Genomic DNA, 13394 nt, shown 5'->3' with positions numbered 1-13394 from the left:
GTTGAAAAAAATATTGTTTCTCCTGTATTTTTTTCATAAACTTTTCTATACTTTACAGGTGGGAAGTGCAGGGACTTCCCATGGGACACCCCTCACAGAGCTAGAGACAGGAATACCGTCTCCCCACCCTCCCTCTCTGCTGCCCTACTTACTTGAGATTTTTTTTCCAAAAGCTCTGACTGGCAGTTTTTATTCTAAGCCGTATGGACTGATGTATAAGATCCCAATTATTCTCTACCCCTGCGATCTAGAAATGTGAACAGACCAAGCATGAACTCGACAAGAGGTGCTGAGCAGTTGCTTTTATTTTCTCACTGGTGTTCATTGACTGACAGCCTTCCATCTCCCAGGGCTGGAAAAGCAATGACTCTCCCAAGGGATTTACACTGGATGGGTGCTTGGAGGGGCTGGCAGAGGGGGAACATTGCAGGCGAGTGTTTCCATCAATCTGCAGATCAAGGTGTTGATGCAGTACTGATGTGCGAGTCCAATGCCACCGACTGCTCACCTATATCTTCACAGCATTTTCTGAGTTTGCATTTGGACGTCTCTCACCCACTAGTCAGCCCAGACCATTACAGCTCAGCTTACATCCCAGCATGCAGTGGTGGTTTCTTTAGGGACAGATTAGTTAGTAATGACATGAAATTGCCTTGATGCTGTAAACCTGATTTGTATGTATTTATTTACCCTGCCACCGCATATATAATCTAATGCTGCATCTGCTTTTTATTCCTCCTTTATCACCATCAAGTGCAAATATCGAATGGGCATTACCAAGCTGCAGATGTGGAAGTTGGCCCCTTTCTTCAAAAGAAAACCAGAGAGTACCAGCAGGCTGGCCGTTCGCTTCCCGGTCATTAACAGTCAGGAGGAGAGTTCAGGAATTTGCAAAAGCTGTCATTGTCCTATATGAAAAAATGTCCATTGAAATTCTTCAGATACCTTTACAGCTATTAGCCATTTAAAACTGTTTAATATAAGTGGCTTATTTCAGAGAGCAAGAAAAGCAGATTCTGGCAATTTTGCCCTTGATATCTTTTCTGTCTGTGTCGCACTTTAGTCAAAATTTACATAATAATGGGTAGGGAAGTGTTGTGGCACACGAACCGGTGCATATTAGTTCTTAGTTGCTTTCCCAAAAGGCTTGAAAATGCAGCAGATTTCATCTAGGTCAAAAAAAGAAAAAAAAAAAAAAAGAAAAAAAAAAACCTTCCATTTTGTAGGCAGAGGACATTTATAAAGAGCATTTGTATTCACAAGGGTACGGGAATGACAGAGTGCGACTCCTCCAAAAGAGCTCCCCGGTGCAGCTGAAGGCTGACAGCAAACTAGGACTTGTGGCCAATTAACAGAAAGGCCGTCATAACTTGCAAGGCATGGAGAGAAAAAATTGAGCTCCGTGGGATCATTTTTCACTGGCCATTTACAGGGCTGTTACCGGCCTGGAGCATTTGTGCTTTAATGCGATAGGGGTGGTTCGGGGCATGCTGGGGCTGGTGCATTGCTGCCCTGGATGTTATAACCAGGAGGAAAAATAGAGCACAGGGTGGAATTTGGCACGTCCCAGTTGTGAATCCTTCTCGCATATGAGCCCTGCCTACCTTCAGCTAATGTATTAATATTAGAAGTGGCATCGCTATAATATGTGCTGTCATTAAAGTGGCGATGTGGTTTCCTGGCTGGTGACAGGATTGGTAATACGGTTTCCATCAGGGTGCCAATTATATCAAACTATTAGCAAACCTGAGCTAATTGGGAGGCGGTATTGTTAAAGGTTGATTTCTGCAGTATATGGCAATTCTATCAGGGATCGCTTCGGGAGTGAATCATTGCCATCGTACTGTCGAGTGACTCCATGTACAATAGAGCAAGAGGATGGTGCAGGTAGGAATCAAAATGCATCCCTGCCTTAGCCACCTTTTTCTGTTCAGCAGAATTACAGAAATAGTTGGATTTTTATTTCTGGAAATGTTTTTTGTTTTCCTTTGTCAGGAATGTCTGTATTTACGATTCAGGCAGTTCATGTTTTTCTCTGGTTTTGTATGGAATCACCCAACCAAAGTCTCTGAGGCTTGAAACACTTCTAATACTAGACAGGTGTCTTCCACGCAGGTTAGCTAATTGCGCTAGATCTGTAACACAGAAGAAATGCTGGACAAGGCTCACTGCACCAAATTTAATGAATGTGAAAATGCTCATTGCCCAACCACGCACCTGAACTCCTGTAGCAATAGGTCTTTTCAGTGGCTTTAGCAGAAGAGAATTTTTGATGTCTTCATTGCCTTTTGGAAAATGACAGTGCAGGTCATGGTGGGTTTGGTTGCAAATCATACTGTTCGGGCAGCTGTTTGTGATTTACGGAGCACATATTTCAGCGTTTGGGTGCACAGCTGGAATGCAAGAGACCCTTTTAAAAAGCAGCCCTGTTAAATCACAGTGTAATGTTTAAATTTGGGAAGTGGAAGACTGAATGTTAAAATCAGCAGAGGAACATTTGGAGGGGAAAAAAAAAAAAAAGAGAGAAAGAAATTGTCCTTACTTAAACTAGCTTGAACTGTGCTGGATTGACAAGAAGCTACTGTCCCCATTGAGATTCCAAGCTTGTACAAAGCCAGCACCTGTTCTGCTTGCAAATGCACACACAAAAGTGAGCTTCATTCACAGAAAGAAAGAAACATAGTGGGACTTCACTCATTTAGCCTTCCAGGGCCCTCAGTCCCTTGATCTGTCAGCCCCTTAGAATTCAAACGCAGCCTTTAAAGGAATTTTCAATTCACAACATGATGACTTTGTTGATGTCCTGAATGTGAATGTATTTTGAATTGAATTTGTCTGCCAGGATTCCATTACTTGCTAAAAGAATACAGAGTTCAATCATCAGATAATCATTATAGCTGTTTTGAAGTGTTTATTTTATTAGTCTAGAAGGTAAAGCAAATTTCATACTTTTAAGTTGTTGCAGGCTTTGCAGGCGCACTGATAAGCTCTTGTATTTCTATACCCTATGGTTAGGGTTCAGATACTGGCAGCAGGTGATAATATGCACAACGCAGGAGAGATCCAAACTGACAAATTTTGACAGTTGAAAACTATAGAAACTCATAAATCAGACCAACAAATGGGAGGGTTTTTTTCTCCTGTATCTTTTCTCTTTTAATCCCCAGAAGTTAAATTTTCAGGCCTGGGAAATTGCAGCACGTTTTTCTTCAAGCAAATCAAAACCTCGGAGTGTCTTGTAGAGCAACGTGTTTTAATTCCTGTCCACGTCCAAGTGTTATTTTCTCATATTGATACACACGTGTAGTTCCTGGTTACTTTAACCTAGGAACCATATATTCAGTTTAGGGAGCTGTAAGAGACGTTCTCACACCCAAAGCAAGATGGAGGTTGCCGTATTCATTCAAGCATGGAATCCTGGCTGAGAGATTAAGCCTCTTACACAGATCCCAGTGTTGTTAAATGTCAGCAAGGACCATTTAAGCCACATATCCGAGTGGAGGAGACCTTACTTTTGTTAGGTGTTCAAAATTAGGAATGTAAACAGCTCTCACGGAGTAATTAGTCTGTACTTGAATAGGGAGAAAGTGATAAAAATAATGACAGGATGGAGCTCCTAGCGATGTCATACGGCTGTATCTTACAGCCTAACGAAGCCGTGTCCGCTCCGCTGAGTGGATGGGGGCAAGGGTTTCACAGGTGGCTAATTTGGGTGGTAGAGCAGAAGTTGCATGGGAGGAGAAGTCCCATTGCAAGAGGGCACTAAGAGCTCTTTGAAAAAATCCTCTTGCTCATAGGAGCAATGGCATTTTTTGAAGTTTCATGGTGAAAAGTGCAATTTGTTGTAATTCCACAACGCGCACAAATGTCCTTCAGAAACCCAGGTTCGCTGTCAGCAGAAATTCATGGGTACAGTGGTGTGAGAGTCCTCACCATTTGCTCTGGTTTTGCCCATCCCTAACTTCTAAATGGTTGCTTTAGTGAAGCCGTGGCTGCCTGATCCCCATGTAATCCGTTGCTGCCATCTTTGACAGTGACTCAAGTAAAGCTGTTTCTAGCCATATGCAAGGCTGTTTGCCCCTGTCGGTATCTTGCTGAACAAGTTTCTGTGGAAATTAAATAAATAAGATCTCCACCACTGGTGCTAATTGGTGCCTTTGGCAGCCTGAGCAGGGGCTTGTGAATTGAATGTGTCATGGAGAATTGAATGTGTCAACTCTCTCCCAATGGCTGGAACCTTGAGGTCTTTTTCTGGCACTAAATATCCTTTAAAAAAAGGAGAGAGAAAAAAAAACAAGCTGAAATAAGAGATCTTTTCCCTTTTTTTTAATGAGGTGTTGAAGTTGAGCATTGTATACACACTGCAGCGTTTTCTCATCAGATGCTTTGAGAAGTAGGGCTGGTTTCTGCCTTTGTTTCGCACCACCCCGTTTGTTGCTATCAGGCGCTGTGCAGCACAGGGTGGCAGGTTTTACTCAGTCTGTTCAAGCATCTGGCAGGATAGCCATGAAGTTGTTGCCGATGTCCGTAAGGGACTGTAGGGATCTGCATAATTCATTCAGTATTTTTTTTAGGTACAAAGAAGAGATGTCTCATGCCGTAGTAAATACGATTCCAAGTAGAGCACAACCAGCGTACCAAAAGACAGGAGATTTGCTGCTTTGGAGACACTGACTGGCAGCAGAAGCTCCTGTTCCTTTGGTCAAGAAGATACTAGCCCACATGGAGTTAAACTGGACTCTATTTCAGGCTGCTGAGGATCAGCAGAACCATGTCCACAAACCAATTCACCTTTTAAGTTGTCCTGACTAGGAGAGGAGAAGGTTATCACTGTCAGGCTTTGAGTTATTTGGATGTCAGAAAAGTTTAGCTGTGGTTCAAGCTGCTGTCAAGTTTGTTGGTGATGAAGCCAAGATTATATGTGCAGGGGGCTGGAGAGAGGAGGGTTGGGTTTTTTTCTTTTCTCTTAGTAGGAAATGTATTTTTTCTTTTCCAGCAGTGTCACTGGTTTTTCTTTGCCAGTATTACATTTTCTTAGGGAAAATGGAGGAAGAAAAGTCATTTCCTAGTCGTTTTCAGCAGGGGCCAGCTACCAGTCCTAAAGCACAGATTAGCCCTGTCCTCTTACACAGGTATCTTCCCTTCCAAAATTTCTGCAGAAGGGGCTGAATTTGGTACTTTCTCCTACGGGACGTGGTACTGAGCCAAAGGGATTTTACACTGGAGGCATCTTCAAAGCCAGCGCGTTGGAGCTGCGGCGGTTTGTGTAGCTTGGCAGCGAGCACCTCTGGAAAGTCCATAGGCTGAGCTATAGCGTTTCCTTCGGGACCGTGTGCACTTCTGCCTTTTCTGTTCTTCTGCGTTTTCTTATTTTCTCTCTTCTTTAGTCCAGCCCTGACCTCTTTAGCAGACAGCTTCAGAATCAGGTGTCCACAACTGGTGCCCATGCTCCCCTCAAACCACAGCAAAACCTTGGTTTTGTTGTGGTTTTTAAAGGAGGTATGAGCAAAATGAGTCCAGAGAAAGATTTTATCCGTGTGCATTGTCAGATGTGTCCATCTGGGAACCTAGAAGGCTCCATTTCTGTCAGGGCCCGATGACCTGCCTGAAACACCTGCACGTTTCCCATTATGCTACTGTTTTCTCCCAGTCCTCATTCACAGAGACATTTTTCTCTCCTGCACTATTACTTCCTAAGAATGACTAGTTAAGGGGTGTTTCACAGCATATTCATCTTTCAAGTGAAGTTCTTTCAAGCAGTGCCAAGACTGATAAACCACTAGATTGCAAACTTCTTAGCGGAATAAGCCCGCAGAGCTGAAATCTAAAATGAAACTCTTTGGACCCACAGTAAAGGACATCGCAATTGCAAAGTCATGACTACTGCTTGATATTTTCCCCTCTGAATCCTCTCTCCTGGTTAAAAAGCTTTCTATTAAAAAGCTAATAAACAAAATGGAGCGACAATAGTGGAAGATGGACTTTGGAGCTGGCTGGCAGGATAGAAAAACATTGCAGTACTTTCTCAAAGTCACACTACTAAATATCACAAACTCAGATTTGTTTCCCATTTTAATTCTGGAGTAAAATAATTTACATATTCAGAATTTGCTAGTGAAATAGAAGATTTAGAAACACTCACAGGAAGCAGAAACCTTAACAGGCTGTGGCTGTCTGTAATAATCATCCCTGCCGAACAATCTTTGGCTCACTGAAATAATTATTAAACTGTCTCTATCGTAAACTGTGAAATTTTAAGGAACCTGTTGGCAGTATGAAAAGTGTTTCTCCCAGCTGTGTTAAGTCTGCATTACCTGCCTGCCCGTGTATTGTACTGCCTGCAAGTGCTTTTCTGCGTTAGGGATAAACTCGCTGTATTCCAGCTGGGAATACATGATTACCTTTGCTTGTTATAAAGGTAATGGTCATCGCTTCCCTGGCTGCAAAGCCGGAGGGAGCGTTCACAGTGCAATGCACAGCTTGAGCCAAGCAAGAGGCAGCGGAGGGGGAGTTCTGGATTCAGCCCGTCCTTCCAAGGTGTGCTATGGGCCACCTCCACGCGGTTACTTAAAATGTCCTAGCCGTGTTCTCCTGTGCACGCTTTCTCCTAGGTCTCCTTTGCTGTTACAGGGATGCTGTGGGGTTGAACAAAAGCTGGGCATATCAGGTGGGATGTGATGTTTCACCTTGGTCAACATTAGGGAGCCGGTGCAAACAACAGCTTCACTGCCCGAAGGACAGATTATTTTATCTATCTGTGTCATGCTCCAGGGGAACACCGAGGCTCGAGAGCCAGGGTTTCTTCTATTTACTGTTTGGTTTTGGCATTTCTCTGGAGTTGCAACAAATCTCTGTCTGTGATTAAGAGAACGGGATTGTTTTCTGATTCGTCAGTACAATCTGCATCATGTTGTTTGATACAAAGTAGGTTTTTGCTTCAGTAGCCACTTCTGCCTCCCAACCAGCATTACCCAGCGTGTCTTCCCTCTCCCCATAGCAGCTGGGTCACCGAGTGCCCCGTCTGCAGCCACAGAGCTCTATAGGAGTTTTGGGGTCTCTTCTTAATGTGACATGGCTCCAAAGCAGGGGCTGCTCACATCCACAGGAGAAAGGCTGCATTCAGCCTCACCCTGTTTCCCCTACGGACAGAGTCGCAACAGATGAGTCTCTAAAGATGTGCCTACATCACTGATTTACTGTGCTAGGTAAGAGCTATTTAGGTGTGAATTTTCCTTGTGTCTATACCTGCAATCTTGTGTTTTGCGCATAAGTGAACAAGTGATGCTCTCAAAGTGGTTTCCCTCCCACTGGAAGTAAAGTTGAAGTCACAGGCTGAGATACCATGAGATACCAACGTGGATGCAAGGTCCTCCTGCAGTAAGCTCTCCGCATGTGCCCCGTGCATCCCTGGGGGCAGACTTCATTGCTGTGGGACATTACAGATTGCAGCAAGTCAAATCGTGGTCCTTGTTTCTTTGTCCCATGCCTATCATGTTATAGCTGCCCCCTGAGGATCTTCCTGTGAGCCCTGACCTCACCCTGGGGCAGGTGTTGAGCTGCCTGGGTTGCGTGTGCTGCGGGAAGGGTTACTTTCCATGTTTGCAATGGAGAAAGTGGCAACAACCTGTGTTTGGTCCCACAGACCACTTAGTTGGACCATGCTGCCAAAGGGATAAACAAGGGATTAAGGCAACTAGAACTGTCTGCTTTACTGAAGGTTAGGCGGATGCAGCCTCACTTAGTGCTGCCAGCCATCAGCAGCCTCCACGATCCCACCAGTGGCGAATTCTCCTGTAACTCATCTTCCTTCCTGCAACTGAGATGAGTGTCCTACCTCCAGTCCTACCTGGCTTCAAATGGTGGGGAGCAAACCTTACCTCTTACATTTAAGGACCTTTAAATAAGGTCCTGCTTTAACCTGATTTTCTGCCTGGGATGCAACAATGAATTCCTGCTGCTTGAGCTTGCCATGTTGCTTATATTCAAAGTATAAAGGGGAGCCTTCAGGAAAATATAACCTTATTTACACTGTACAAAGCCAATTGGATTTTGGTTAACTTAATTTCTAAGTGATTACAGTTCACTAACAATGTAGGTGTGCTATAGATGCAATGCACAGGGGGTGACTTTTAATTTTAAACCATACAAGCTTCCTTTTATTCATGTCATTCAGGCAGCCTCATGATAATTCACATTTCCAGCTTTCATAATGTGTTGTTCAACCACTGTTTTTTCTCCCTCCTATTGTACTCTCACAAATCATACTCACTAATTTCTGAAAGCTTTTCATTTCTCTCTATAGGTTGTTGTTTCGTAACATTTTATACAAGAAAAGCTGCTCTTGAGGCACAGAATGCACTGCACAATATTAAAACTTTACCTGGGGTGAGTACATTTACTTTTTGATCCTAATTATTTTATTGCCAGAAAAATAGCCCTTTTGCTCGAGATGCTGTTTGGTGCCCCAAATGACCTTGATCTCTTCAAGGGAGGGTGGCTAACCTGATGGTCTCTCCTGTAACGGTGCCAGTCCTGTAGCAATGGCATCATCTCAAAAGGCAGTTGCTCTTCTGTACAAAGTCCCTTGGCTGGAAACACTGCTGATTCCTGCTGACTAGAGGCAGTTACTAAAGTGCAAGGTAGATTCAATTTTATTTTTTTATTTAAGGGGGAGGAGGAAAAACATATGGCAGGAAAACACTGCACCACTGAGGCTTCTAGTTTGAAAACGGAGAGAAGAGGAAAAGACAAAATACAGCCAACTTTGTTAAATGCAGCCTTTATCCACATGGTTTCTAAACAACCTGACTGCGTCGGTGTGGTGGCTGCACATCAGGGTACCGTAGAGCATGGTACCACGTAGCGGCTTGCACAGTGTCACCCTGTTCCCTGCCACCACCTCTCCTTAACAGCCTGTTCTCACTGAGACATCACACCCGTGATCCAAACAGTTGTGATTGTGTCGTACAAGCTGTAGCTTGCATTATCCTACGGTAGTTCAGCTAGAGAGAAGTATATCACTGGTAATTGCGTGACTTAACTCTGAAATCTGCTTGTTCTGATGCTTTCCTTTTTTCTGCTGAACATAGCCAAATACTTTGGGGATGGGAAAGGAAAAATGTAAAGGATGGAGGTATATTCCCTCTTGATGTAGGGGAAGTGTTCAAGCATATGGTTGGAGTGTATGGTTACAGACACAAAAATAAATAAATATACAACACTGTATAAATAAGTAGAACATTGACTGGACTGACAGTTATATGGCCAATATCTCCTTTAGTTCCTACGTGCTGTATGTGGAATTGAACACTATATGTTTGAAAAATTCACCCCTAGCCAGCTCACTTTATGCAACTCCTGTTAGGAAAGCCACCTCATCTGTCATGGAAATGACCAATGTAGAGAAGTATGTCAGATAGTTACCTGTGAGTCCTGCTAATTCACCGAGGCAAAATGGGAGTACTCTGTCATTTGTAAGTGAAAACGCTGGAAGGGGTGGTAGGAAATCTGCAGAGGTAGACCAGCTACAGGAAAATAAAAGAAAATTGTGGCACTTCAGATTCAAGTGATGTTTTCCAGCAACTGGCCCTTGCAAGGGACAATGTCAAGACCTTACAAGCCTCCCAGTGGCAGGCTCGGCTTTTGAGGATGTAGGGGATGGATGAGAGAAAGGGACAATTCCCTTTGAGACCCCTTCAGAGCTCAGGTTGAATCTCAGCATCCTGTGGCTCTGCAACCCCAGTTGCTGGTTCCCATCCCCACTGGCAGAAGATGCCAAGCCCTTGGCCAAATGCTCTTTAACCCAATTCAGCTAATGTTGCACTTAACCCAACTCCTTCTGTAATTGCTCTCCAACATGCTTTGAGTCAAGCGGCTGCGCTGACTGGCTGGGTAGGATGAACACACCAGCAAAGGTGGTCCCAAGCTGCTGGAGCAGCACCCTGCCCAGCCAGCATCCCTGGGCCCAGGGAGGGTGTGGGACCCTACCGTGAAGCTCTCCCATGAGATCTATGCATCCCTCCCCTCAGAAGCAGAGTGAGTCCTTTCCTTTGCTCCGCTGTTCTTCCCTGAGCCCCACGAGCTGGCTGCTGTGTTTTGAGAGAGCCGAGTTATCCAAGCGGGTGACTCGCAGGCGCAGACTCCTTCCCTGACCTCCCCATGTACAGGTGGCAAAGTTGGCTCAGCTCTGCATCGCATCTTACTTGAGCAGGGCATCATTTCTTCTCCGCTTTTGTACAGCTAACAAGCATGCAGCAGTTAAAGAGACTACTGTACCTTTTGATTTTTTTTTTTTTAAATAAAGCTCAAAAATATAATATTTTTTTCTAATGCTACCTCTAGCTCTTTTAACACTTATCTTTTCAAGCTGTGTTTTCCTGTCCTGACTATGAGGTTACAAACTTTTCTTTCAAGGAAACATGAAAATTGCATTCCCATTACTCTGGGGCTTGGGCTTTAAAAATACTCCTGCTACTGCCAGAGATGGCAAGATTTTACTTTGAGATAAGTTGTTATACCTACTTCTTAAAGGGACACCTCTAATAAAGAGAAGCAACTCAAATACAGATTCGTTCCTTCTCTTTGAGAATAATTCAGCATATATTATATAATATTCTATATTTTGCATGTGCAGTATGCTGACATTCAGCATATATGGTGATACTGTTATGCTGCATCTGTGTATTCCCAAAATAATTTAATTTACACAGCTTTAAAGTTGTGGCACACGTGCTGAAAACACATTAACAGGATTCTCCTTATATGAATTTTAGAAATTTTCATGTTGTTAGCTCTGGCCCACTAAGCAGCTTCCACTGAACAAGCAGGAATTGGTATCGGATAGGTTCATGTACGAACAGTCTCAGAGCAAATGGAAGCAATCTTCTGGCAGAGTTACAACAAGGGATGAATTTGGATCAGGTTCATTTGAGCATCAAGTGTCAGCTTGCTTCCAGTAAACGAGATATGGTATGTAGGAGGTTCAGTAATAAGGTGTCTCCCGGAAACAAAAGAATCCATGCCTTCCACTTTTACTGTAATACCACCATGTGTCAGATAAGAGGCATCCTTAAATAGCCCAGGAAGAAAATCCGAGGCAAAGGCAGGTGATTTATTAGTGTAAGGTAAGGGTGATGGCAGATGCAGGAGCAGGGGGCTGCAGGGATGCTGCGGTGGTTGGAACTTGCCTACATTTTACCTGCACACAGGTGTAACCCGTACTACTGCAGAAGCATGGAGGGGAATGCCTCTATGTTCATTAAATGATAGAGGCCAGATTATTTCTGGGCTTAGTATCTTCATTTCTTAAATGCAGGCCCGCTCCACGTGGCTGGATAAGCAGGTTTTGGATCAGCACTGGTGAAGCCAAAAAAGTGAGATTTTAGTGTTAAATTTATCTCCCTTCCAAGACTGCACGTTCAGTTTAATTTAGGTAGGTATTTGAGCAAAGCCTGCACTGCTCTCTTTCTATATCTACTTTTTGCATGGACCTCATCCTTAACAGAGACATGAAACCACGAGCACTTTATCTGCTCCTTTGAGCTGTACCCTTTTAGTGGACATGAAGAAAAGAAGACCAGACATAAATGATTAATGCAGAATCTTGGAAGAAAATATTGCAGGGTGCCTTGCTGTTTGATTACAAGCCTTGGAATTAGTCAACATTTCCATAATTCTAAACCAATATACACCTGTTTTCCCACTGTGATGTGAAGGCACAACTTAATTTAACAGAAACCCCGCTGTGCTAAATCTCTCATTAAATACCAAGCTAGTTCTGTAATTTAAAGTTGCAGCACCACTATTTTAACTGAATTGCCTTTGTATTATAAAATTAATAAGAAGTTAATGATGCACTTTGCTGTATTCTCTCAGATTTTTTTTCACAGCAACAACAACAAAAAAGAAAGATAAAGGAGAAAAACATGTCACCAGCTGACATCTCAAGGCTTTTCTGGTTTTAATCATTTTCCTGAGGATAAAATTCATTTAAAAGATTTTTTTAAATTTTTAAAAACTTTCAGCATAAGTAGGATCAAACATCATCGTTTTACTCATGATTAGTATAATCTCTCTGTTAGCCATAATATTCCTTGTCATATAATGGAGCTTTTATCTTTCCCCCAAAATGTATTTAGGTATCATTTGTTATGGCAGGATTGCTACTAGGCAGAAAAGAAGATATACAGTGCTTAGGAAATACGGCATATTGATATATACGGTGCATATCAGTGAAATAGGGACAGTTCTGTTTACTTGGTGCTGGCATTACAAGTGGCTTTTATCTCTTGTAAATGAACAACATGAATTTCCAGATGTGTCTTTTCAAATATAACATGCAAGCGCATAGCTCATATCCTAGCTCATAGGGATGTGGTTCGTATTACTCAACTTACAGTCAGGTTTTCTTGGAACGTTGGTTTGGATTTTCTTTCAAAAGGCAGAAGGGAGAAAAGAGAAAACCTCAATTTGAATGTAATAATGATCTTAGAAATGTGTTTCTTTGGGATGAGATGTAGAACTGAGGCCTTAACTAGTCTCATCTTCATTAAGAATCTCATGGCTTTGTTAGAGGTGTTTAACTTCTATTCCCTAAACAAAATAATCCAATAAATTCCTCCCATCTAAATTTATTCTGTACCTTCAGTTAGATGTAATAATCTTAGTCCCCCCGTGCTTTAATTTGCTGCTTAGTGAAAATTGGCGTCTGTATAGAGGGCAAACCTCGAAGAGCTGTATGCAGGGACCACTTTAGCTGCCTTTGTGGTACTGACATTTTTTGTTTGTTTTAGTTTTAACATGCAGTAGTTTAAAAGCAGAATGTGCTCTGCTTTGCTAACTCGTGAATTGGGTAGGTTTTCCTGGCAAGAGCTAAGTGCAGATAGGTAACGCAAGAGCACTATATGTTGGACAAATTCTTGGAGCCCAATAGCTGAATAAATGCACCTTTAATCTCACGCAGAAGCTATTTGTAGTCAGGAATCCATGGGAATCTGTAAAATCTACACCTAAAACTCTTTGGAGTTTTTGTTATGTATTTGAAGTTAGGTCCATCTGACACGGCAATGATTATTTGCTGCCTATATGTATATTTTTGCATATATCCTCATAGCTAAGGTTATCACAGAAATAATTGTAACAGCCCGCACTGATTTAGGTCTCAGCCCTCCTATGCTTTTAACAGACTAATGGTTTATGTGGTTCTTATTTCAAGTGGGATATACATATTCCAAGTAGCAGCAAACTCTTTGTACTGAAGTTCTGGCATGAAATTAAGACATTATCTGTATGAATCAATTTAATTAAGGGTTTAACAGTGGAGAAATAGTTTTTGAGGAAGCTCTTAAAATTTTAACAACAAGGTGGAGTTTGTAGGATCTAACTGTCTTGTAAAA

The 13394-nt window shown here is 42.6% G+C and overlaps 1 protein-coding gene across 4 annotated transcripts in view; it reads left to right on the top strand.

The window, feature by feature from the left end:
* The window catches only part of CELF2 (CUGBP Elav-like family member 2), a 202712-nt gene that overhangs the window by 94779 nt on the left and 94539 nt on the right, over nt 1-13394 (top strand). For all 4 annotated transcript variants that reach the window (XM_082308655.1, XM_082308656.1, XM_082308657.1 and 1 more), the window contains exon 3: nt 8303-8385. In XM_082308655.1, coding sequence (XP_082164781.1) covers nt 8303-8385 — 83 coding nt within the window. The remainder of the gene's footprint in view (nt 1-8302; nt 8386-13394) is intronic.

Source organism: Platalea leucorodia (assembly GCF_965183815.1).
Source record: "Platalea leucorodia genome assembly, chromosome: 4".
NCBI lineage: Eukaryota > Metazoa > Chordata > Aves > Pelecaniformes > Threskiornithidae > Platalea > Platalea leucorodia.
Note: the sequence above shows the minus strand (reverse complement) of the source record. Positions and strands in the feature narration are given on the sequence as shown.